Raw genomic sequence first — 25,706 nt, 5'->3', positions numbered from 1 at the left:
CAAACTATTAATGAACACTTTCTTTCAACAGATAGCAACAGTCCCATCCTGTCCACAGATCTGGAATTATATGATCCAAGAAGGGGACAGAAAATACTAATATAGACACAATATGAACAGAAGCACCACCTACACTGCAATCTCAGTGCTCACAGACATTCTGTGCAATAAGATAATTCAGATATTTTGTTGCTGCTGCAGCAGCTTGCTAGCTGATTTTAAGATGGGTTTGTAATTAGTTTTAGAAGCTAAGGTGAAATAAATAAATAAATAAATAAATAACACACATATTCCACACACACGCTACAGAGCTGTTGCACTCCCACAGTGCAGACTTTCCTGCACTTGGAAAAACAGTCCCTCTTACAAATATATGCCTCCACATATTGCTTGCATTTATGGGACTGGGGTGACAGAATTATGCTTTGGATGGCAAAGGCAAGAATACCCAGCTGGAATACTGATGTTCCTTCTTGAAGGGTGTATTTGACATCACTTGTCCACATGCCCTTGATGAAAATGTCTTCAGCTAATTGCCAATAGCTTTTCTCCAGACCATGAATTTTCCAGCCCATTAAGTAGCACATTCTGCCCTAGAATCCAAGAGAACAGCATCCATGCATTAATGTCTGTGGCTGACAATGGATAGAGATGGAGAGTATTTGTCCAGAGAACTCAGGGTCGTAAGACAATAGTTAAAACAGTGAACCATGCAGTTTTGCCATGAATTATCCACACCTGCAATACTCATGTAATAAATCTGATTTAAGAATAATCCTAATTAGTCCATTTTAAGTAGGGTTGAATAACGGTTAAGGATCTTGGATGACAACCGTGCTTGGCTGCACCTACAAAAATGAAGCATTTCAAATAGCAATCTGTAGAACGCTTCTGGGGGCTTTCAAGGTGTCAAATGGTCTGCCAGTTCTCCCAGATGAGATAATGATGTCACTGTGGGATTCATCACTTAAAAAATAAAATAAAAACCTATTTTGGCTGTAAGAATAACCTTTCTGTAATTTATCTCATGGAATAAATGCCACTCTTTCAAATATGGCATATATAACAAATCTCATGTTTCAAAGCTAAAAGAAAATTGATTAAGCCAATCTTCCTATCAACTAAGTGTTCAAGGCTCTCAGCTAATTCTATGTATTTGGTAGTTCTGCTGTGAATGACTCAAACCCAGATAGTGGTATGCATTTTCCTAAATGTGGTATAGGCTAAAAATGAAAAGGGCTGACATACATTTGAATTAAGCTAACTGTTTTTAAAAAATATGTTACTTTGTTGAGCTACTAAGACCTATTTGCAGGCCTTCCTTGCTTTCAACACTCTTCTCCTTCTTTCTCTTCTTTGGTGATCACTCGTAGCCGAGTAAGATTGTCTTCCATAAACACGGTTTTAAAAATGAGTCTGTAAATGACTGACGTCCTTCCACAGTGGGGACATTGGTTTCCTGGCGGGAGTTGGTCCCAGTGTGGATTTGCCAATCGTGCCTTCCTCTTAGCACGTTTCTCCATTGCGTCCTGAGTTCAAGTTTCTTCAAAGCCCATGACACCTTTGGTAAAGGCTGCTCTCCAACTGGGGTGCTCGCCGGCCAGTGTTTCCCAGTTGTCAGTGTTTATACGACATTTTTTAGATTTGCCTTGAGACAGTCTTTAAACCTCTTTTGTTGACCACCAGCATTACACTTTCCATTTTTAAGTTCGGAATAGAGTAGTTGCTTTGGAAGACGATCATCAGGCATCTGCACAACATGACCAGTCCAACGAAGTTGATGTTGAAGAATCATTGCTTCGACACTGGTGATCTTTGCTTCTTCCAATACACTGATATTAGTTCGCCTGTCTTCCCAATTGATGTGTAAAATTTTTCGGAGACACTGTTGATGAAATCTTTTGAGGAGTTGGAGATAGCATTTATAAGTGGTCTATGTTTCACAAGCATACAGTAAGGTTGGTAGTACAATAGCTTTGTAAACAAGCATTTTGGTTTCCCTGCGGATGTCCCAGTCCTCAAACACTCTGCACTTCAATTGGGAGAAAGCCACACTCACAGAGCTCAGGCGATGCTGGATTTCGGCATCAATGTTGGCCTTTGTGGAAAGATTACTGCCTAGGTAGGAGAAGTGATCAACATTTTCCAATGTTACACCACTGAGTTGTATTTCTGGTGCTGCAGAGGGGTTATTTTGCACTTGTTGGTGCAGCACTTTGGTTATTTGGATGCTGATAGGCCAAGTTTTCGTAAGCTTCTGCAAAGATATTTGGATGGTTTGGAGGTCATCCTCTGAGTGTGCGCACACTATGTTGTCATCAACATACCGAAGCTCTATGACGGAAGTTACGGTAACCTTATTCTTTGCTTTCAGCCTGCTCAGATTGAAGAGCTTTCCGTCTGTTTGATATATGATTTTTACTCCAGTGGGGTGTTTCCCTTCGACAAAGTGGAGGATCATGGCAATGAAAATAATGCTATGGATGCCAGGCAGCAATCCACTTTGGATTCTTCACCAACATGTGCGTTTCCCACAGATTTTATCCTTAGTACACCTAATGAGGTTGTTTTCTTATGCAGCCTGAGGAAATATCTATACGACCAACATATCCCAGGGTATGTTGGTCATATAGGGCCAACTGGTTGAAACCATAGTACTAAAAATCAGTGCTCAGGAATGTCCCTGCAAATAGTTATGTTTTAACCAACCAGCACAACACCATTTCCATAGGTGCTTACCATACCTCTAGGCAATACATCTCTGACAATGCAGAGCTGAAAACGAATGGAGGCAAACAAATTCAGTGGATTTCCACTTACTACTGCTGCACAATGGTTTGGAGCTTCTATCATCTGGTAATATCACTCTTCACTCAGTAACAGATCAAGCATTTCTCTTTTCAATGATGCACTGACTAATTGCTTTCTGAAGAGATTTGGGTAGAGTGCTCAGTCCATTAAAAGTATCTGTTTTAGGAAGATATAGCTGAATGCCTTGGGATACAATCCTAAACACACTTTCATGGAAGTAAATTCCATTAAAATAATTATATATAATGAAGGCAAAAATAGCTGAGATAATGAAAAAATAAATTAGGTCTCTAATCTGATTTTCAGCTGTCGGTAATTGTATCAGCTTCAGTGGAATTGCTGAAACCTGCATTGATGTAAATAAGAATGGATTTCTGCCCATCCTTTTAAAATCTGGCGGGTTCCTCCTTTATGCTTGCATTCTTCATTTGTTTATTCATTGCACTTTATCACACACTTCCTTCAAGGAACTCATAATGGCTCTACCCTCTTCTTTTCACAACAACTCTGTGAAGTTTGTTAGACAAGAGAGATAGTGACTGGCCTATAGCTATTCAACAAACTTCATGGCTGAAAGGGATTTAAACCTGGGTCCCCCACCTTTAGTCTCACCCTAACCACTATACTTCACTGGTTTTATATGCATTCACTGTAATCTGAACATGCTACCCTAAGACAGAGATGCCTCTAACTACCAGTTACCTGGAAATGCAAGTAGGCAGAATGCTATCATGCTTAGATCCCGCTTGAAGGTCTGCTGTAGGCATTTCCTTGGCAGGATGGTGGGGTCAAAGGGCCTTTGATCTGATTTAGCAGGGCTCTTCTCGTGTTCTTAGGCCATTCAGGGAAAATAGATGGACACTGCCCCTCAATGTTTCAGATGACAGGTGACTAAATCTCAGGAACACCTATAATTCTGTTCAACACACTAGTTCTACCTATGTCGCTTTATGTTACAAGCAATAGACAGCACAATCCTAAACATGTCTACATGAAATAAGTCTCATTGAGTTCAGTGGAGCTGGTTGGTAGGCATCCATCTGTTTCAGGAGACAATGGAGGAATGTGCTTTGTTTTTTGGAGGGTGGGAATCAAACCATTAGAGAGTTACAGTGCTTGCTGTGGCTGTAGAGACCAATATGGGAGAGACATCCTTTCTTGCAGCTGGGACAGAAGAAGACGCCCAGTTGCACCATGGTGTTTCTTCTCTCTGTGGTTGTCCCAGTGGGCATTCCTCCTCTGGTCACAATTGCGGACACTACTGTGGATACTTAGTGGAGCTTACTCCCAGGTTAATGGGTATTGCAGACTAAATTGCAGCCTAAATAGATTTATGCATTAGCTGTGCATTTTGAAGGTGTGTATCTTTTTGTGGCAATAAAATTAGCTTTACAAAAATTAAAATTGGATTATTTACATTTAAGCTTTTCTGATAATCCCACCTTGCACACAAATTGGCTGAGTTTAATATACAGTTCTTGCATGATAGATTCTAATATAGTGCTTTTGAATAAGTGTTCCGAAAAACCAACTTATGCAGTAGATTCAAAATGTTTTATTAGAAATTTGGTTTTTTAAAGTTTGGTTTTAATTGCTTTTGATGGCATTTTTTCTTCATTTTAACATGTTTGATTTATTATTTGACTGAATGTTATACATTTAGTGTCCTAGAAGTAGAGGTGTGCACACAAGGGACTAAACTGTAGTATTTACCATACCTATCAAATACCTAGGACCCAGGTGGCGCTGTGGGTTAAACCACTGAGCCTAGGGCTTGCTGATCAGAAGGTTGGCGGTTCGAATCCCTATGACAGGGTGAGCTCCCGTTGCTTGGTCCCAGCTTCTGCCAACCTAGCAGTTCGAAGGCGCATCAAAATGCAAGTAGATAAATAGGAACCTCTACAGCGGGAAGGTAAACAGCGTTTCTGTGTGATGCTCTGGTTCGCCAGAAGCGGCTTTGTCATGCTGGCCACATGACCTGGAAGCTGTACGCCGGCTCCCTCGGCCAATAATGCGAGATGAATGCGCAACCCCAGAGTCGGTCATGACTGGACCTAATGGTCAGGGGTCCCTTTACCTTTACCTATCAAATGCAGTTTGGATGCAAAAAAATAGTAATAATGAGTCTGGGCTTCTGTTGTATATATATCAAAACAGGAAATTTCAGACCTTTTATGTGCATCTGCAACAAATCTCTCTCTGCCTAATAACAGCCTTGTGCTTCTCTGTTGGAAAGCTTGCATGAAACAGAACAATAATGAATAATGATGAGTAAATCAAACCTAGGGCTATAGAATTATGAAGGGCAACTGAACAGATGCTGTCTGTTTCAGCCACTCATTAGCATTTAGTGTTTTTATTACTATTGAAAAATCAGTAACAGGCAGAGTGATCTCTCATTTTGGCACTTCCACAGACCTGAAAGCAAGCACAACTCCCATGGTTTTTACTAGCATTTTGTAGTTTAAATTGCCTTTAATTAGGTCTTTTCTCAGCTCAGGAACACTCTTTTGGTCTGAGTGCTACATGCTGGATGGCTTCTCGTGCACAATACTGAAGTAAATAACACCGTGATCTAGAGAAGCCTTTTCAGTGGTATCCTCTCTCGCAGCTTCCAACTTCAAACAACAGATAGTGTATTTAAGAGGCAAGAGAAGCCCAGCACCCTGCCAGCCTTATTCAAAAGATTTATATCCTGCCTTTGAGGACAGGTGTCCTCGCATAAATATACAGTAGCCTTATTTCACATAAAATCATTTGTGAGTCTACCATTATGCCCCTTTAAAATGAGCGGCAAAAATGTCAGTAATACACAGCAATTAATGAAAAAAAGTGGATTGAAATAAAAGCATCTGAGAAAGGGACCGTCCATATTTCATGGTGGGTTAATGGGAAATTAAGAGTGGTCTTCCTTTGTGAAGTTTCTCTGCTGTGAGACACCCCATAGCAAAAGGTTTGGAAGAAAGGAAGGAAATCAGCAACTCAAAAAAACCACAAGTTTATGAAGCTAGCAATACCAATACTTGGGACACAAAACCTCTGAGAGAGTGGGAAGAATTTACAGAGTGCACCTTGATAGAGTGCATAGTCATATATATATAGCATAAGGAGAATGCAAGGAAGTGATCTCTAAGTAGACTATGGTTTTATGACAACACCTTTGGTGTAAAACAAGTATTTGACTTGAGGCCTACCAGAATCTATTATGGCTGCTTGACTAGGCCTGGCTTGTTGTAGAAGGGGAGTGTGGATGCTAAATAAAACCTGTTGGAACTTATGCAGAAACACTTGAAGTCAATTTCTAAATATTATGCAGTACATGGCTGGCAAGAACAGGCAGAGGTATTTTCCCTTGCTCCCTCATACAGCCCACAGCAGACCAGAGAACAACTGTGTCTTAGAGGTTTCATACAGCATTGGTAATTTCATTGGTAATTTCATACAGCTTTGAGCTGTATCTTTGTGATTCACATATTAGCTGTATTTCTGCCCCAATTTGGGGGGGGGGGGAACTTGCTAAATCATCAGTTTCATAAAGTAACAGGCTTTACTTTATGGGTTTGCTTGCTTTTTTGAGGTGTGTTTACCCTGTCATGCCGCAGGGCGGCTAACAATAAAACAAATTAAAATGCAATAAAACATAAAAAATTACTAAGGAACTGTGGCAGTGGCCCAAAGGGCCACAATAAATGTGATAATGTGTACCCCTGTAAATCCTTGAGTGTGCTTCTAATAGAAAAGTTATGGTAGCCTGTTACTTTATGAAACTGATGATTTTGCAAGTCGTTCCCCCCCCCCAATTGGGACAGAAATACAGCTAATATGTGAATCACAAAGATACAGCTCAAAGCTAGAACATAAGTTGCTACATGGCGCAAATGGCTACACATAACACAAGTTCCCAACATGCACACTAACAAAATGTAACAGAACACAGTGGGAATCAGAACATAATCAGCAGAAATTGCCAGTGCTTTTTGCGCATGTGTTTTAAACATGAAATTAGGTGATGATGTATATGATTGGTGAAAATTGAAATGCTTTGTTTGAAATTTTATAAATACCACTGCCTGGACCACCAGGCGGGGTTGCAGTTTTGCGGAACGATCCGACTAACCTATTGCTTTGCAATAAACAACGTCGGACCACTAACTCCTCACGTTTCTTAGTTTTATTGGTGTAAACTCAGGAGATAAGCTATTTTCTCGCTTACAATAAAACAGCAGATGAGAAACCACAATAAAAACGAAAAGACAAACAACTCAATTAAAAATAATAGATCAGGCAATTAAAAGGAGACAGATATCATAAAAAGCCATTGAGCCTGAGAGAACAGAATGGTCTTTATACATTGTCTAAAAGTTGGTGAAGAAGGCACCAGACTTTTTATTCTATTTTTTTTTTAAAAAAAAACAAAACCAAACCTATTGATATCCCACTTTTTTCAAGATCTCAAGATGGATAACAAAAATTAAGCAAAATAGCCAATACAAAATGAACCATAGCTCTTTAATTCAAGTTGTGTGGCAGTGTCTCCGTCGCTATGTCAGGCGCAGCTTCTGGCTCGTCCGGGGCGAGCTCGGTGAGCTCGGTAGTGCGGCGTTTCCTAGCCGAGTACAGCAGCGGGACGCCGAGCCGCCTGAAGGTGCTGGACGCCTACCTGCTCTACGTCATGCTCACGGGAGCGCTGCAGTTCGGCTACTGCCTCGGCGTCGGCACCTTCCCTTTCAACTCCTTCCTGTCGGGGTTCATCTCCGCCGTGGGGAGTACACATGAAAACCAACATTGTTGTTGTTTAGTCTTTTAGTCATGTCTGACTCTTCAAGACCCCATGGACCAGAGCACTCAGCACGGGAAACCAACATAGTTACCAACATAGGAGCCGGCTAAATATCACAGAGCAGGGAATTTCAAAGCCAGGATGCAACCAAAGACAAAAAGGCCTGGCCTCACATTTCCATGGGTAATAAAGTTCCAGTGGTGGGACAATGAGGAAAGCCTCCATGGCTAATTAATTCTCAGGCAGCCTGTGCAATTTTTTAAATAAAAAAATACTGCCCTAAGTTCTCTGGTTCCAAATAAATCCAGGGTCCGAGTTCCACTGTTTGGGTGCTCCTGCTGAAGAGGACTTCTTTTCAGTATCCTTTCTGAGCCCAGGAGGTGGGGGACAACAACAAAAGCCTCCAGAACAGATCTTAATTGTTGGGCAGGCTCATGAGGGGAAAAGATGGTCTTTAGGTTGAAATACAGTGGAACCTTGGTTTATGAACACCTCGGTTTATGAATTTTCGGTTTACGAACGCCGCGAACCCATCTGGAACAGATTAATCCACTTTCCATTACTTTCAATGGGAACGTTCGCTTCAGTTTATGAACACTTCAGTTTAAGTACTCCGCAGACCGTCTGGAACGGATTAATTCACTTTCCATTACTTTCAATGGGAAAGTTTGCTTCAGTTTATGAACGCTTCAGTTTATGAACAGACTTCCGGAACCAATTGCGTTCATAAACCGAGGTACCACTGTATACTCGGAGTCCTGTAGTAATTTCATGCTCCTTATTGCAGCTTGTGAAACAGTGGATGAAACTTTCCCCCAAACGCCTGCTATACAGTACAGTATATACATTACAGTGGTACCTCGGTTTATGAACACAATTGGTTCTGGAAGTCTGTTCATAAACTGAAGCGTTCATAAACTGAAGCAAACTTTCCCATTGAAAGTAATGGAAAGTGCATTAATCCGTTCCAGATGATGAAAAACACCCCCTAAAAAGCAATTTAACACAAATTTTACAAGACCATTCATACATAAAATGAAGGCAATAATCAATGTACTGTACAGTACAGTACAGTAATGTAGACTGGGTAAATAGACCATGAATAATTGAACGAACACAGCTGCTGAATCAGCTAAATTTTCCGTCTCCGTGCACTGCAACCTCAGTGAAAATAGGTTTCCTGCCCCTACTATTAAGTAAGGGAGGGAGCTGGGGCAGGTGGGGAGAATGGCAAAGTTCCTAATGGCACATCTAGTGTCATATCTAGTTTAACCCTGGGTGTTGTTTTTCCCAGACCTACAAGGATGAACTTGAATGATTATTTGCAGGGTTTGATGCTTCAGTTCTTTTGTGATGGAATTAATATATATCCTGATGAACCTAGTTAACTTATCCCCACATCCATTGCCCACTTTCTAGATTTGTGTCTAGAGCAGCATTTAATTCTGAAAGGCAGGGCTAACTGCAAGAGGATATATGGGTTGAATCCTAGGAGCCACACAGCTTTCCTCTATGAACAAGTCCATATAAAACAATTCCACAATTATAATGGGAAGGAGCAACTGCAGTGTATTAGCATTCAGTGCAATGCAATAGTGACATTTTGTGGTTGATATTTAGGTGATGGGAGGAGTCTGGAACTTCAGCCGTGTTTGCTGTGACGTATTTGTTACCATGGATGTGATGATGTGCACAGCCAGCATTTTAAATCTATGCGCTATCAGCATTGACAGGTAAGAACAAAAGAGCACAACAGTAAGCTGTGGTAGAAATGGGAGATTCTCAGGTGGGCTAAGACAGGGAAGTGGGTTGAATTTTATGTTAGGGATTTATGTAGAAAAACAATTGTGCCACATATGTGCGTGCCACGTAAAATACATCAGAGAATTGTGCCACATGTGGTAGTTGTTATGTATGTGTCAAACATTAGATTCCCAATCTGTGTCTTTGTTAGCAAAGTAAACTCGGGGAATCATTTGAGTAACCATAAAGTTAAGCAAATGTGATAGCAAACTATGGCCTGGTTCGTACATCATGGTAAGCCATGGCATATCAGAACCGTGCAAACATGCTGGATGAATCCCAGAGTTCCCTCCTCCTTAAACACAATCTATACCTAAGGTTGGTCCTATGGTTACATATTACAGTGGTACCTCTACTTACGAATAACTCTACTTACGAATTAAAATAAAAAAAATTCCTTCAGTAGCACCTTAAAGACCAACTAAGTTTTTATTTTGGTATGAGCTTTCGTGTGCATGCACACTTCTTCAGATCTACTTACGAATGTTTCTACTTATGAATGGAGCTCCGTCCGCCATCTTGGATGTGGTTTAGATAGGATTTTTTCTACTTGCGAATTTTTAGATAGGGTTGCTTCGACTTACGAATTTTTTTCTCCCAATGCATTCCTATGGGATTCTACTTACAATTTTTTTTCGACTTACGAATGTGCGTTCGGAACGCATTAAATTCGTAAGTAGAGGTACCACTGTACAGTTAAGGAGAAGAGACATTAACCACAATCCCCGGCTTGGACAACACCCTAAAAACCTTGGCTTAGCTGTCATGTCATGCTGTGCTAAAAAGACAGGGGCCAGATAGCAAAGTGGGTGCAAACTCATTTCTGGGAGCTAACAATTTCATGCAGTCCTGTTAACACATAGCTTGGCTTAACATGATGTGTGAATTAGGCCTATACATATGTTACATGCAAACACATATAATAGAGCCTCAACCTTTTTTTTACACTCACTTAAATGGAGTGGGGAGGGGAACAAAAGATTTCTGCACTGGCCATTTTTATTCCACCCAGTCGTTCATCTAAAACCCAGTGACGGCACCAGAAAAAGGGGGGGGGCACAGAAGGAGCAAAGTATATTTCAGGGGCGGGGCAATTTCATTCCATATGTTAAGATCTCTGACAGAAAAATAACAGTATATGTTAATGACAGGAGTTCAGCAGTGTGAGGAGTGAGCTTCTTTGATGGGGGTGAACTTGCTCCCCCCCCACACACACTCTGGTGCTGCCCATGCTGAAACCACACAGAGGAGGAAAACAGATGATTGTGATTTTGAGCAGGCAAATGGAAAAAGATTAATAATTTCTTTTCTAGACATTGTACCTTCACTCAAAATCACGTCCTCCAGCGGCTGCTTTTCATTAAAAAAAAGTCAGGGCTTCGTTACACATGGCCACATCCTCTGATGTGTGCACACACACGCACACACACAATGCAGACAGCCTTGCTTGTAAAAATCTCCTCTTGTCATGGTTAGTTATGTCTTTGATTCACTGCCTCTTCTTACCATTAACAGATACTGACTTACCTGACTCTTTTTTTTTTCAATCTCTTTTCCACACTGCTTGCCTTTTTTCATCTCATGCTATTACTACTGAATTGTTTTTCACTTTTCTCATCTTCCATTTTGCACCATTGTATTTATTCTGTTTTCCCTTCTCTTCTTTTACTTTCTTCCACTCTGAATTCAACTTGGCCTTCTCTTCCTCTGTTTCCGAATTCCCTTCCCTTCCCTATACATTCCTTGTACAACAACTCCTCCGTCTCCATCACCCTTGCTTTGGAGTTGGTTCACTATGCAGATACACTGCAGTGGTTATGCCTGTTCATTATCAGTACAGCACAGGGCCCAGCTCTTGCCGAAGAGTGTCCATTATGATAGCAATGGTCTGGTTGCTGGCATTTGCCGTTTCCTGCCCTCTTCTCTTTGGCTTCAACACCACAGGTAAATGCAGTAACAATACCTTGAAGCACAGGCTTTGTACACAAACATGGGGCCTCCTATGGCTTATGGCTTTAAGAACTCAGCTTCCCCTTTGTTCCAAGAACAAGGTGGAAAAGCCATCATGGTTCTGTCAACTGTGGAAGATGGCTACTGGGAAAATGTTCAGCCTCCAAACTACATTTTTTAGCTCTTACTAGTTTATAGAAACAAAAACATATTGAATTTGTTCTAAGAACCGTACCTTTATTATGCACACACACACAAAAACACGTAGCATGAAAGTTACTCTACCTTCTCTTTTCTGTGTCTTTTCGCTCAGGTGATCCAAATGTTTGTTCCATATCCAATCCCAACTTTGTTATCTACTCCTCTGTGGTGTCATTTTATCTTCCGTTTTTGGTGACCCTGCTGCTCTATATCCGGATTTACATGGTTCTGAGGCAGAGACAAAGGAAGCGAATCCTCACCAGACAAAGCAGCTACAGTGGTAAAACCTGCTACAAACAACAGGTATGACCCACAAATAAAAAGGCTTTATTTAGAAAGGCCCTTAACTGTCATATTCTATATAGTATGCCTGTAGGGTCCTACTGGAGCCCAGAAGGGATGAAATAGAAACAGCCCTATCGACTTGCAACAGTCCTGTGTAGGCCTCATTTCTACACTAGCTAAACTTTTTGCATCCTACTTCAAACCACCTGTGCCTCTTCCTCAAATGGAGTCTGCTCAGCTCCCATAGATTACTGCAGCTGTTGTTTCCTCGCAGCTGTTGTTAAGACTACAGCTCCCACCTGGAAAGTACCACATGGGCTGCTTTTCACCTTCAATGTATTCACTCTGCCTAACCTCATGACCTACTTGTGGGCTTTCCATAGGCCTCTGGTAGGACCCAGAATCACCCTTTTTGTATTCTAAGAATGGAAAGGGTTTCTTAATTTCTTCCTCTCCGGCTATTTATTTTAGTCAGACTCACCCCTCAGTTGGAATAGATGCTTCCCCCCACCTCCTCTGTGCTCAATGGGCAATAAGACATGGGCATCTCTGGTCAGAAAAACTTTGCAGGGTTTTGAATATGCAAAGCTGCTTTGAGCATAGTATTAGCAGAGGGGCAGCTGAAAGTGTATACCAATCATGGATCTATCAGTGTACTGTTCATATCAGCTATTTTCAGCCCTACTGGAACCATTCACTTATGTGGTAACAAGCACTAGTGAAATAAATTACTTTTCTTTGAACTGCTAATTTTATTCCTTACTTTTGGGAACAAGTATTTTGTTTACTAGTTTCAGGTTCATAGACCTAAATGGCATTAATAAGGTATCAAATATCTCTGTTGGGAACACACAATGTCATCAGGACTGCGGCAGCAATTGCAACCTCAGGCAATAAAAGCTACAAGAGATTATAGATCCACTTTAGTGGTTAGTTTTTGTTATGAATAAAGTTCCTAACCACTAATTTCAGTGAAAACACACATTATTTAAAGCACGAGTACTTTAAATATGAAGGGACCCAGGTGGCGCTGTGGGTTAAACCACTGAGCCTAGGGCTTGCTGATCAGAAGGTCGGCGGTTCGAATCCCTGTGACGGGGTGAGCTCCCGTTGCTTGGTCCCAGCTCCTGCCAACCTAGCAGTTCGAAAGCACGTCAAAATGCAAGTAGATAAATAGGAACCGCTACAGCGGGAAGGTAAACGGCGTTTCCGTGTGCTGCTCTGGTTCGCCAGAAGCATAGCTGCCAAGTTTTCCCTTTTCTCGCGAGGAAGCCTATTCAGCATAATGGAAAATCCCTTTAAAAAAGGGATAACTTGGCAGCTATGCCAGAAGTGGCTTTGTCATGCTGGCCACATGACCTGGAAGCTGTACGCCGGCTCCCTCGGCCAATAATGCGAGATGAGCGCGCAACCCCAGAGTCGGTCACGACTGGACCTAATGGTCAGGGGTCCCTTTACCTTTACCTTTATTTTAAATATCAGATATATGGCCCCTACCCTGAGGAAGAAATTAAATGTACAATATGCAACACTCTGTGGGTTAAGTTAAATATCAGTTTCATACTAAGTAGCAGCCAAATAGTGTGATAATAGAGGGACTAGAGTGTCAAACTAGAACTGAGGAAATTCATATTTAAAATCCCACTCAGCCATGAAGCTCATTGGACAACCTTGGGCCAGTCACAATTTCTTGTATGTAACCTCACTGGGTTGTTAGGATAAAATTGGGAAGGGGGAAGCCATGTCTGCTGCTTTGAGTTCTTTTGAGGAAAAAGCAATATATAAATAAGGTTTTGTTTGTTATGCTATCTATTTTTGTGTTTTTATATTGTAAACCACCCTGAGAGAGAGAGAGAGAGAGAGAGAGAGAGAGAGAGAGAGAGAGAGAGAGAGAGAGAGAGAGAACAGGTCAGTGGAACCGTACAGGTTTTGCATACCAAAGGTCCCATGATCAGTCCCAAGTAAGGCTGGGGGAAATTTCTGCCTGAAACCCTAGAGAGATGTTTCTAGTCAGTGTCAACAATATTATGCTAAAATGACCAGCTTCCCTTCTTTCTAAGTGGTTCCTGATTCTTGTTGGCCTCTTGTTTTTCAGCAACATACAGAAAGGAAAGCTTTGCACCAGAAGCTTCCCAGTGCACTCTTGTGCTGTTTGCAGCTAAAGAGTTCAGGTCAAAGGCTGCCTGCTGAAAAGAAGCCCCTGACACCCACAGAACTGCAGCAATATTGCAGCTTCTGCCATGAAGTTTCCGTCTCCAGTACAGGGGATAGAGAGGCTGTTGATCTAAAGGTGAGGACAAGAGTCAAGGAACAAAGTTTAGAAGTACGCAAACTCAACAATGGCAAAACAGCAACCTCTTTGAAGCTACCATCTCAGCAGCATCGGGCAATACAGCTCAGAGAGAGGAAAGCCACACAAATGCTAGCTATTGTTCTTGGTAAGTAGAGGCATTTCTGCTCCTTTTTAAGAACAGACTGTGCAAGAATGAGGACCCAACTAAATATTACATGGCAAGCATATATAACAGGTTTGAGGTTTGGTTTTGTGTTTTAACAAAAGCAGCTGCACCAGGCTACAAATTTGGTTGGAGGAACAACAGAGAGGAAGAATGCTTTAAAGAAACTACTTTAAAAGCTGCTTTGCCGTTTCAATGTAAATCTATTTTGCTTTTTGCTTTAAAATATTTCTCTTCTACTCTCTTTCCTCCTTTATCATTATTTCCACGTGGCTAAATAGCCAAGAGACTCTCAAAGATGTGTTTTTAGTTATGTGTGAGGATGCCCTGAAAATAATGGAAAGAAGTATGAATTGGCCTGTTATGTACTGAGCTGAATCCTAGAACAATAGGATTCAGAATCAGCGGGAGCTACCCAATCCAACTCCAGGTGGAAGTGAATCCGCAACCTGATTGGCCTGCTGGAGCAGCCAATCAGGCGGCTGGCAGAAGTGAATCTGCTACCTGATTGGCCTGTAGGAGCAGCCAATCAGGCTGCAGGCAAAAGTCAATCCACAATATAATTGGCCCACAGGTGTAGCCCTGAAGTAGCCAATCACGCAAGGCCCATTGTGTAAATAATGTATATAAGCAGATGGTTTTGGGAAAAGAGCCATTCGTCTTCTCTTCTCCTCCTTGATGACTATGAGCTGAATAAAGAGCATGAAATTCACTCTTGACTCCGAGTATATTTCACTGGCGACGAAGGTGGGATCCTGCTGAGCTGACCGCCACCACGCACTGCACCGCAGCACCGCCACCTGCTGCACCGCTGCATCGCACCGTGCATCCAGGCTTCAGCTCCAGGACCCAAGGAACCCAGAATGGCAACCGACAGCAGCTTCTCGCCATTCAAACCAGCATCAGGAGACTGGGAAGGGTACGCCGCCCGTTTCAACTTCCTCCTGCAAGCGAAAGAAGTCACCAACGATGCCATGAAGAGGGCGACATTCTTCAGCGTCTGTGGAGAGGAGACGTTTGAAATCGCCCGGGCTCTCCTTGCACCTAGGGATGTCGCTACCGTCTCTTACAAAACAATAATGGAACGGCTGAAGGAGCACTTCTCACCACAGCCCTCGGTGGTAGCTTGCCGAAATGCCTTCTACGCAAAACGGCAAGCCCCGGGGGAAACCATAACTGGGTTTGTGACCTCCCTCCGCCAAGCCGCCCGGTTATGCAACTTCTCAGAATTGGAGAACATGCTTCGTGACCGCCTCGTCGGTGGCCTGAGGGACGAGATGTTGCAACGACGCCTCTACGCCAAAAAAGACCTCACGTTCCAGATTGCTCTGGAGGAAGCCCTGGCAACCGAAGCCGCCGAGAGGTCAACGCAAGAGGCACGACCGGCCCCGCCATCCCAACCGAGGGTCTACCACGAAGACCTCACCGACGAATCCGAATCTGACAGGGAGGAAGTACACCGAGTACAGCGGCGCACTCAAGCAGCACACACCCCACAGCAGCCTCGACGAGAAGGAGGGAACTGTGCAAGCTGCGGGGAGAACCACGAGAGGAGGACCTGTCGTTTCCGCAACGCAGAGTGCAGGCAGTGCAGAAAATTGGGACACATCGCCCGGGTGTGTCGGGCTCGACTCACCCGTCAACAAGCATCAGATGACCGACCCAGGAGCCCCAGGTCACACGGCACCATGCACCAAGGCAACTCGACGGAGATCACGGACTACCAGGTATTCCAGTTGCCCCATCCCAGCACAGAGAAAATTTATATAGAGGTACAGATAGAGGGAGCCCCATGCCGCATGGAGCTGGACACGGGTTCAACTCTATCCATAATCTCGGCCCGAACATTAAGGGAACTGTGCCCTAATGGGGGTCCCAAACTAAGGCCGGCCCCATTCACCCTCCGGGACTTCCAGAAACGTAAGGTCCCTACTATGGGGGTGGGGACCTTCAGGGTGCAATATCGAGGGCGAAAGCAACAATTGGACTTGCTGGTAGTTAAGGGCCCCTACGTTAGCTTACTGGGACTGGCATGGTTTGGACCTCTGGGGCTAGCCGTTACCGGGGTGAACCGCACTAGCTTACAAGTGGACGTGGACGCCATATGCAAAGAGTTTCCAGGGGTTTTCGATGGGGCATTGGGACGATATACAGGACCCCCCATTGCCCTACAGCTAGACCCCGCTGTACGACCCATCAGGCACAAGGCCCGCCGGGTCCCGTTTGCCCTGAAACCCCGCATAGACGAGGAATTGGACTGGCTCGTGGAGCAAGGAGTGCTGGAGCCGGTGCCCAACGCCCCCTGGGAAACTCCAATTGTCACACCCGTCAAGCCTAACGGTTCGGTCCGCATCTGTGCAGACTACAAATGCACCATAAACAAGGCTCTCACGGCCCATGCATACCCAGTGCCAGTGGTCAGCCATGTCCTCGCCACCCTGGCTGGGTCAAAAATCTTTGGCAAACTGGACTTGGCCCAAGCGTATCAACAGTTGCCTGTGGACGAAGCCACAGCAGAGGCTCAGACGATTGTGACGCACAGAGGGGCATTCAGAGTAAAGCGGCTGCAATTTGGCGTTAGCGTGGCACCAGGCATATTCCAGAATCTAATGGACTCTCTCCTTAAAGGGATTCCTGGCGTCACCCCCTTCTTCGATGATGTACTGATCGCCGGGCCCACACCAGAGGAATTTGAGGACCGCCTCCGCTCCGTCCTGCACCGTTTCCAGACGGCGGGCCTCAAGGTGAAGCGGGAAAAGTGTTTACTGGGAGTGCCGCAGGTGGACTTTCTGGGATTTAAGGTGGACGCAGAAGGGGTCCATCCAACCGGTGACAAGGTGCGGGCCATTTGTGAGGCCCCAGCGCCCAAGAGCAAGCCCGAACTTCAGTCATTCTTGGGACTATTGAACTTTTACCATGCCTTCCTTCCCCATAAGGCAGCGGTAGCGGAGCCCCTACACAGACTCCTAGATAAAAGGGCCCCTTGGGTGTGGGGCCAACGACAAAGGGCCGCATTCCAGGCAGTCAAGGACTTGCTCGTCTCGAACTCGGTCTTGGCACACTTCGACGAGAGGCTGCCAGTGGTGCTGGCATGCGACGCCTCTCCCTATGGCATCGGCGCTGTCCTGGGACACCAACTCCCGGATGGAAGAGAGGTGCCGGTGGCATACTTCTCCCAGACGCTTGCTGCAGCCGAACGAAACTACTCACAGATTGACAAGGAGGGTCTGGCAATCGTGAAGGGCGTAAAAAAATTCCATGATTTCTTGTACGGGCGGCCCTTTACCATAGTGACTGACCACAAGCCGTTGCTTGGCCTGTTTGCCCCTGAGAAGCAGACCCCCCAAGTGTTGTCTCCACGTGTCCTCAGGTGGTCAATTTTCCTTGCCGGCTACCAGTATGCACTAATCCACCGCCCTGGGAAGGCGATGGGCCACGCAGACGCCCTCAGCAGGCTACCACTACCAGAAACAGGCCCCGACCCAGCGCCTGCGCAAGAGGTTATGACCCTGGAGCTGCTTCCCGACCGACCCATTCAGGCACAAGAAGTTGCGCACCATTCCACAAAAGATAGGGTCATCTCCCGGGTCCTGGACTGGGTGTGGCGAGGATGGCCCAGCAGCAGCCCCGGGCCAGAATTCGCTGGCTACACAAACCGCAAACATGAACTGTCGGCCCACAAGGGGTGCCTGTTATGGGGAAGCAGGGTTGTTGTTCCCCAGCCCCTCCGCAAAAGGGTCCTCACAGCCCTACACGAGACATACCCAGGGGTAGTGAGGATGAAGGCCCTTGCCAGGAGTTATGTGTGGTGGCCGGGGATTGACAGAGAGATAGAGGCCTGGGTCCAACACTGCCAGACCTGCCAAGAATCCCGCCTGGATCCCCCAAGGGCCCCAGTCCAGCCCTGGGAGTCCGCCCGACATCCATGGTCACGCTTGCACGTGGACTTCGCTGGCCCCTTCCAGGGAAAAACATTCTTCATAGTGGTGGATTCCTACACCAAATGGCTGGAGGTCGCACTGGTACCATCCACTTCTACGGCGGCAGCCATCCGGGTACTACGTAAGCTGTTTGCGACCCACGGGCTCCCTGACACCCTCGTCTCGGACAATGGAACCGCATTCACGTCAGAGGAGTTCCAGACCTTCACAGCGCAGAACACCATCCGCCACATCCGCTCAGCACCATTCCACCCTGCCACCAATGGCCAAGCGGAGCGCATGGTGCGGACCACCAAGGACAGCCTCCGCCGCATGACACAAGGGGACTGGGAATACCGCCTTGCCGCATTTCTTCTAGCACAGCACAGCACCCCAAGCACAACGACGGGCCGGAGCCCAGCTGAATTACTAATGGGCCGGCGCCTTGCAACTAGACTGGACCGACTTCACCCCGACAGAGCTCAGGATGAGGTAGTGGTGGGGAAAGGCAGGAACCCCCGGACATTTGTGGCCCAGGACCCAGTGTATGCAAAGAATTTTGGGGCAGGCCCAGCATGGGTACCCGCCACAGTCACCAAGGTGACCGGTCCCGTGTCGTACGAGGTACTAACGGAAGGGGGGCAATGTTGGCGCCGCCACTGCGACCAGATACGGCGACGATTCCCAGGAGGAACCCGGGAGGAGAGCGGGACAGAGGGGTCCCAAGGGGACAGCAGGGCAGTGAGGCCTGTAGAGCGAGAGGGGTGGGCAGAGGAAGCAGAAGCAGTAGGCACAGAGGGGCGCCCCGAGGCTGGAAGGACACCGGAACCAGAGCTACAACCTAGTGGTTCAGTGGCGCCAGACCAGACAGCCCTGGCACAGCCAGCAGCCTCGGAACACGAGCCAGAACCAGAACCCCTGACCAAGGAACACCCCAGGCCACAACGCACACGGAGGCGGCCAGCAGACCTTGGGGACTACGAATGCAACTTCCCGGGCAGGACTGGAACTTAGAGGGGAGGGGTGTTATGTACTGAGCTGAATCCTAGAACAATAGGATTCAGAATCAGCGGGAGCTACCCAATCCAACTCCAGGTGGAAGTGAATCCGCAACCTGATTGGCCTGCTGGAGCAGCCAATCAGGCGGCTGGCAGAAGTGAATCTGCTACCTGATTGGCCTGTAGGAGCAGCCAATCAGGCTGCAGGCAAAAGTCAATCCACAATATAATTGGCCCACAGGTGTAGCCCTGAAGTAGCCAATCACGCAAGGCCCATTGTGTAAATAATGTATATAAGCAGATGGTTTTGGGAAAAGAGCCATTCGTCTTCTCTTCTCCTCCTTGATGACTATGAGCTGAATAAAGAGCATGAAATTCACTCTTGACTCCGAGTATATTTCATGGCCCTTAGTAAGTGGGCAGATTGAGCATGCTTTGTGTCCAGAGTTAAGCACTTCTGAGCCAAAGTGATGGTGATATCTCATTTTCTTTCTCATTCTAGGGACTTTCATAGTCTGCTGGCTGCCATTCTTTTTGACACACATACTGAATACTAATTGCAAAGCTTGCCACGTCTCCCCGGAGTTGTACAGTGCTACCACATGGCTTGGGTACGTCAACAGTGCCCTCAACCCTGTCATCTACACCACCTTCAACAATGAGTTCCGTAAAGCTTTCCTCAAGATCCTGAACTGCTGAAAACTCGGAGAGCAACACAGCATTACATACTATGTGGATGCTGCAGATAAACACACCTGAGCGGATTATCTCAACCAACAGTGAGGAAAACAACAACACGGCACCCACTTTTGCATCGGTTTTTCTTTAGCAGCTACTATGAGAAATACTTTTCACAATAGCAGAATCCGTCTGTTCTGTGTTAGACACTGGTGCAGAAAGAACCTTGAAACTACTTTAAAGTTTTGCATCCATGAGAAGCACACATTATGAGACTGTCTGAATAGTTCCAGGATGCAGCATTATTGTGCCAAAGGACACTTTGAAAGGAAAAAAAATTGCATGACTCCTTCTGCCATAGATACCTCCAAGTAGCATATATTTGACTATGAACAGTTCTGAAGAGATTCCTATTAGGAGAGGCCAGGAGCAGGAACATCTGATGTATTTGCACTCAGTGTTTGAAGTATAGCACAGTCATTAGCTGCACATAGCCAACTGTGACTTACAAAGCAAATGTGAGTTCACATAGTTCAAAAAGTTGGGATCTGTGCACTACTATTTATCTAAGCGTATCACACTGGCCAGTATAACACATGCAAGGAGTTAACTGGTTTCACACACTGAAATAACAGCTAATGTAAGTAATTATATTTCAGTACTATCAATATTGAAATATATATATAGTAGATAATGCCAGACACAGTAAAAAGAACAGCTTTACCAACACACAACAAATAAAACAAATGTTCTAGATTTACGCTAATACATAAAAACATCATTGTATATTATTGACTCTTTCCAACATTCACTTCACTTGGAAATAAGTCCAAGTTTTTCAGTGGTACTTCCAAGGATTAGCACTACAACATGTTTATTCAGAAGTATGTTTCGCTGTGTTTGATAAGCCATGTAAACGTGAACAGGATTGCAGCCTCAAGATTTAAGGCTCTGGACAAATTTCTGTTTGAAAGGTGGCATATAAATATTTTAAAACAGAGTATAAGTCTTCAAGACAGTTTTCATACAAAAGATTCAAAAATACAGTATCAACAACTAACGAAGCTTCTAAAAACCTCTTCCAACAACATTAATAGCACAACATTCATAAAACATCCAGTTGGAAACAATTCCACAAGACCACCAATTAGAAACAGATGGAAAAGAGATTTCCCAGTCAAAGAAGGTGCTACCCTATGTAAGAGTATCAGAAAGACTGGAGCATGGCAGCATTCTGGATATTTGCTAGCCCATGTGCTAGTGTTATATAGTTCCAATTGAAATGGGGTTTCCCAGTTACTGTGACTTTCATTATACTGGTAATAGTTTTCAGGTTGAAAACAGGTATGCTACATGTTTAGAGTTGTAGAGAAACAGTGGTTTCAGGGAAACTGGCAAAGTATTCACCGAATACTTTTCAACGAAAGCTATTTTGTTGTGTGAAAACCTAGAAAGGAGTATTTATCCCACAAGCACAAAATCTATGTGTTTCCATGAAAGGGTTCTGGAAGTGCTCAGTGGATCTGCAGCAAAATTCAAAAAAGTTTATGACATTTGAGAAGTACAGATCTGATTTAATTTAACAAATTTTATTTTATTTTATTTTATTTAACAAAAGTATCGCATGCGCTCCCGTTGCTCAGTCCCAGCTCCTGCCAACCTAGCAGTTCGAAAGCATGAAGTGCAAGTAGATAAATAGGTGCCGCTCCGGCGGGAAGGTAAACGGTGTTTCTTTGCGCTGCTCTGGTTCGCCAGAAGCAGCTTAGTCATGCTGGCCACATGACCCGGAAGCTGTACGCCGGCACCCTTGGCCAGTAAAGCGAGATGAGCACCGCAACCCCAGATTCATTCATGACTGGACCTAATAGTCAGGGGTCCCTTTACCTTTTTATCGCATGGATTTTGGAATACCAATTCTAAGTTCTTAAAATTCTTCTTAGTTCTTAGTTGCCTAGCCCAAGACTGACCTGGTTCTTTGACATCAGAGCAGCTAAGTCAATTGCATCCTAAGTGGCCATAACATATTCACTTGAAAGACAAGCATCAGAACAGCCAAAGAAATCAGAGCTGACTTGACAACCTATCAAGTAGTAACATCAAAAAATGCAGGGCAGGTGAGAAGATCAGCTCCTAAAGAAACTGCAAGAGTTAAAAAGTCCGAGAAGGGCATGGAGAAGAATGTAAATACAGCTCATTCACTGTTGGGGCTTTTGCTAGCAGGTCTGAACTTGGTCAACAACTGCACATTTTACACAAGCAATGCTTTTTACATTTACCAAGGCTCTGATCCTGTATTGCAGTCCATGTTTTTGAACTGTAATAATGCTTTGTATCCACACAGCATATTAAATTCACAGAAGGCAGTGGATACCCCTTAACCATTTTTAATAAATAGATACAGAACCAAGCTTAAAGTTAATATATTTTCCAACCTGTCTCCTGTTATATTTGATTTCATTCTTATAACAGTTGGATATATTGTTGCACGTATACCCAATCTCTGAGTGCTAAGAGAGTGTTTCCTTTTCAGAATGAGGCATAGCGGAGACTGTGGTGTCTCTATGACCCTCTGCTTGCTGCTCATGAGGAAGCTGACCTTCTATTTTAACCATGATTGGGTCTAGGGATTCTGGAGGCTGGATTAAATTCTAACACTTACTGAGTCCAGGAATTGAAAAGTGTCTAGCACTCACACACTCATAACAGCATTATAGAGAAAGTTCATAGCTTTACTTGTCATTCAAGTACAGAATGTGTTTTGTTTGTTAATCACAGGGCAACAGCATTCCCTTAGTGTAATCATTTTTATCAGTAAATCAAGCCAACCGGGGGTGTAAAGCTATCAGTTATACTGAGTTTTATCAAAATTAAAAAATTCCTTCCAGTAGCACCTTAGAGACCAACTAAGTTTGTCATTGGTATGAGCTTTCGTGTGCATGCACACTTCTTTTATATTCAGCTTTCTTAAAGCAAAGGATCAGGCAGAAATTGAAACTTGGAATAGATGTACTGGAATATTCTTGGAATAGATGTACTGGAATGAGACATTCATCTTTGAGAGACAGTAACTTTTTGTCGTCGTTGGTATCCATCTGTCTCGAGAGACAATGGAGTGCGCCTCCAGGGGTGAAGTCAAGCAGCTGCATTAGCAGCACCAACATTTCCTCCTTGGGCTACAAGCCTGTGCAGTGTGTATGGAGGTCCTGGGCTTCCCAGCCAACAAGACCCCCCCTCTCAGCCTTGCTGATATGGCCCAAAGGAAAGCAGAGCAATATGTTTGCCACCAGCTTGGCTGCAGGAGTTGCCAGAAGGAGGCATACAAGGCACCATCCAAACATATTAGGGACTTCACTCCTGATTTGTGTAGGGTTTATTCCTTAGCCTTTTCATCTCCCAAAGATATCCCACAAGGCAGTGGAGGTTTAGGATTAGTTTTCCTTCTAGATGGGCCACCTTCCCAGGTTGATGAGCCCCATCTCCCCCTCACTTCTCTCTACAACACATGCAGAAACTTCCTTCTTGACCATTGGACCCACTATTTGTCTTTTAGGCAGTTTAATAACCTCTTGTCATATTTTGAACCACCAGTTTCTCCACACTCCCTGACAGGTAAAATAATAGATTTCCCTCCAGTACTTTCAATATACTGTATGTTTGTCTATGGAATAGTGATTCTAATCTATGCTGGTTGGCTGTCAATAAAAAAAAGCCTAGGAGGTAGTTATTCCAAAACTGCTAATCTGGAATAAAATAGTTTGAAACTGTGAATGTGCACTGTGGGTAGAAAATAACGAAGCTCTCTTTTGACAAGCTCAGTTTGAAATAATGTGCTAAACTGAATTCATGTTGCAGGTGCATCTTATTGAGGTATCTATCTATCAGTCAGTATCACTGACTAGTATCTTTCTGTGTCCTGGCTTCTGGTGTTATGGAAAATACAATAAAATACACAGTTCAGTCTTGAGGTGTGCACTTCATATCCACTGTATATTCACCATGTAGATCTCTCTTCTCCAAAGAAGCAACTTAGGGCTAATGTAATGTGGAATCTGGTTCCTTTTGCCAAATGTTCTCCTTGAGGTAATGTCAACACATTTCACAAAGTTACTAGTACAGGAGCTGACTTGATGCTTCAGGGGCTCCTGTTCAGGCTCATGTCTACATTGCTAGCTGAGTATGTTTATACACTTGCCACCTGACCATGTCAATCTATGATTGCCCTTGCCCATGCTGCAGTTCTTCTGGGAAGTGCGTTTTAATATTAATTAACTAGATCTAGTTCAGGCATCCCCAAACTTCAGCCCTCCAGATATTTTGGACTACAATTCCCATCATCCCTGATGATCACCCTGTTAGCTAGGGATCATGGGAGTTGTAGGCCAAAACATCTGGAGGGCCACAGTTTGGGGATGCCTGCTCTAGTTAATTATGGTGCTGGAGAAGACTCTTGAGAGTCCCATGGACTGCAATATCAAACCTATCCATTCTGAAGGAAATCAGCCCTGAGTGCTCACTGGAAGGACAGATCCTGAAGCTGAGGCTCCAATACTTTGGCCACCTCATGAGAAGAGAAGACTCCCTGGAAAAGACCCTGATGCTGGGAAAGATTGAGGGCACAAGGAGAAGGGGACAACAGAGAACGAGATGGTTGGACAGTGTTCTCGAAACTACCAACATGAGTTTGACCAAAATGCAGGAGGCAGTGGAAGACAGGAGTGCCTGGCGTGCTCTGGTCCATGGGGTCACGAAGAGTCGGACACGACTAAATGACTAAACAACAACAACAAGAAGACTCTGCTTTTTTATATTTAAAGGAAACATTCTCCCCAGTTCTATTTCCTACCTAATGGATGCCATGGGGAGGGAACCCTTAAAAAGAATGCCAGTAATGAATACAATAAAAGTGTTAAATGTATTTGTAGACTGTTACTCATTTTCTTACTTATTACTACATTTTTATCCTACTTTTCCTCCAAGAAGCTCAAGGGGGCATACATGATTCTTTTCTCCGCTTTTACCCTCACAACCCTGTGAGGTGGGTTAGGCTGAGATACTATCTAGCTCAGGGTCACCCAGCGAGCTGCATAGGGATTTGAACCCTGGTCTCCCATGTCCTAGTAATGCACTCTAACCACTACACCACAATGAACAGGTTGATTCCCACCTTGAAAAAGAAACCTATTTTACAAGGAGGAGGGAAAGTTTCAGTTCTCAGTTTCTCTGGTGTTCCTCCGATATCAGATCTCAGGATCTGTATTAGAGGCTGTTACACAGTTATCGAGCGGAATTCCATATTTTAATTTATGTAAAACAGTTTAATGTGCCAAGTGCATTAATTCTTCATATATAATTATTATGGTGAAAGAAGTGGGAGCCCTGAATGAAATCCACAAGCCCCAGACGTCCTCACTGTTGTAATCAAAGGATGTCCACATAGCCTTTTAAAAGTGTGGGAAACCTGTGGGTCTACAGAAAAGGTAACAGGGACAGGTCCCATCTGTCTCCCTCTGTAATTAAAGCATGGATAATTAATGCTTCTCAGCATAGACAGACTCACTAAAGTGTCACCATGGGAAATTGAGTATTTGTGACTGGGGAGTAGGACTTAGCCAATCAGAGGCTTGGAACGTCAAAGGAGGCTTGAGAAACAGCATCTCTGTTTTTGCAAACTAAGCAGTATCAAAAATTAAAAACAACAAAGTAAACCTAAGTCAGTATGTCAGATGTTCTCCTGAGAAATTAGTGTCTGCTGCTAATAACAGTCAAGTCTATTCATATATAGGATAATCTCCCCCTATAGGTTCATAAAGGCAGACTTCTGCTG

General features: G+C 44.3%; 2 protein-coding genes across 3 annotated transcripts in view; one reads left to right on the top strand and one right to left on the bottom strand.

The window, feature by feature from the left end:
* The window catches only part of DRD3 (dopamine receptor D3), a 31,388-nt gene extending 6,553 nt beyond the window's left edge, over positions 1 to 24,835 (top strand). Inside the window, exons 2-6 of the mRNA XM_060273750.2 lie at positions 9,212 to 9,324; positions 11,196 to 11,338; positions 11,658 to 11,848; positions 13,926 to 14,268; positions 19,707 to 24,835. Of these exons, the coding sequence (XP_060129733.1) occupies positions 9,212 to 9,324; positions 11,196 to 11,338; positions 11,658 to 11,848; positions 13,926 to 14,268; positions 19,707 to 19,903 (987 nt within the window). The 3' untranslated portion in view covers positions 19,904 to 24,835. The remainder of the gene's footprint in view (positions 1 to 9,211; positions 9,325 to 11,195; positions 11,339 to 11,657; positions 11,849 to 13,925; positions 14,269 to 19,706) is intronic.
* The window catches only part of QTRT2 (queuine tRNA-ribosyltransferase accessory subunit 2), a 179,659-nt gene that overhangs the window by 122,726 nt on the left and 31,227 nt on the right, over positions 1 to 25,706 (bottom strand). The gene's annotated exons all lie outside the window — the stretch shown is intronic.

Source organism: Zootoca vivipara, chromosome 4 (genome assembly GCF_965207765.1).
Source record: "Zootoca vivipara chromosome 4, rZooViv2.hap1.1, whole genome shotgun sequence".
Classification (NCBI taxonomy): domain Eukaryota; kingdom Metazoa; phylum Chordata; class Lepidosauria; order Squamata; family Lacertidae; genus Zootoca; species Zootoca vivipara.
The sequence above is the reverse complement of the archived record's forward strand: the minus strand, read 5'-3'. Positions and strand labels throughout refer to the sequence as shown.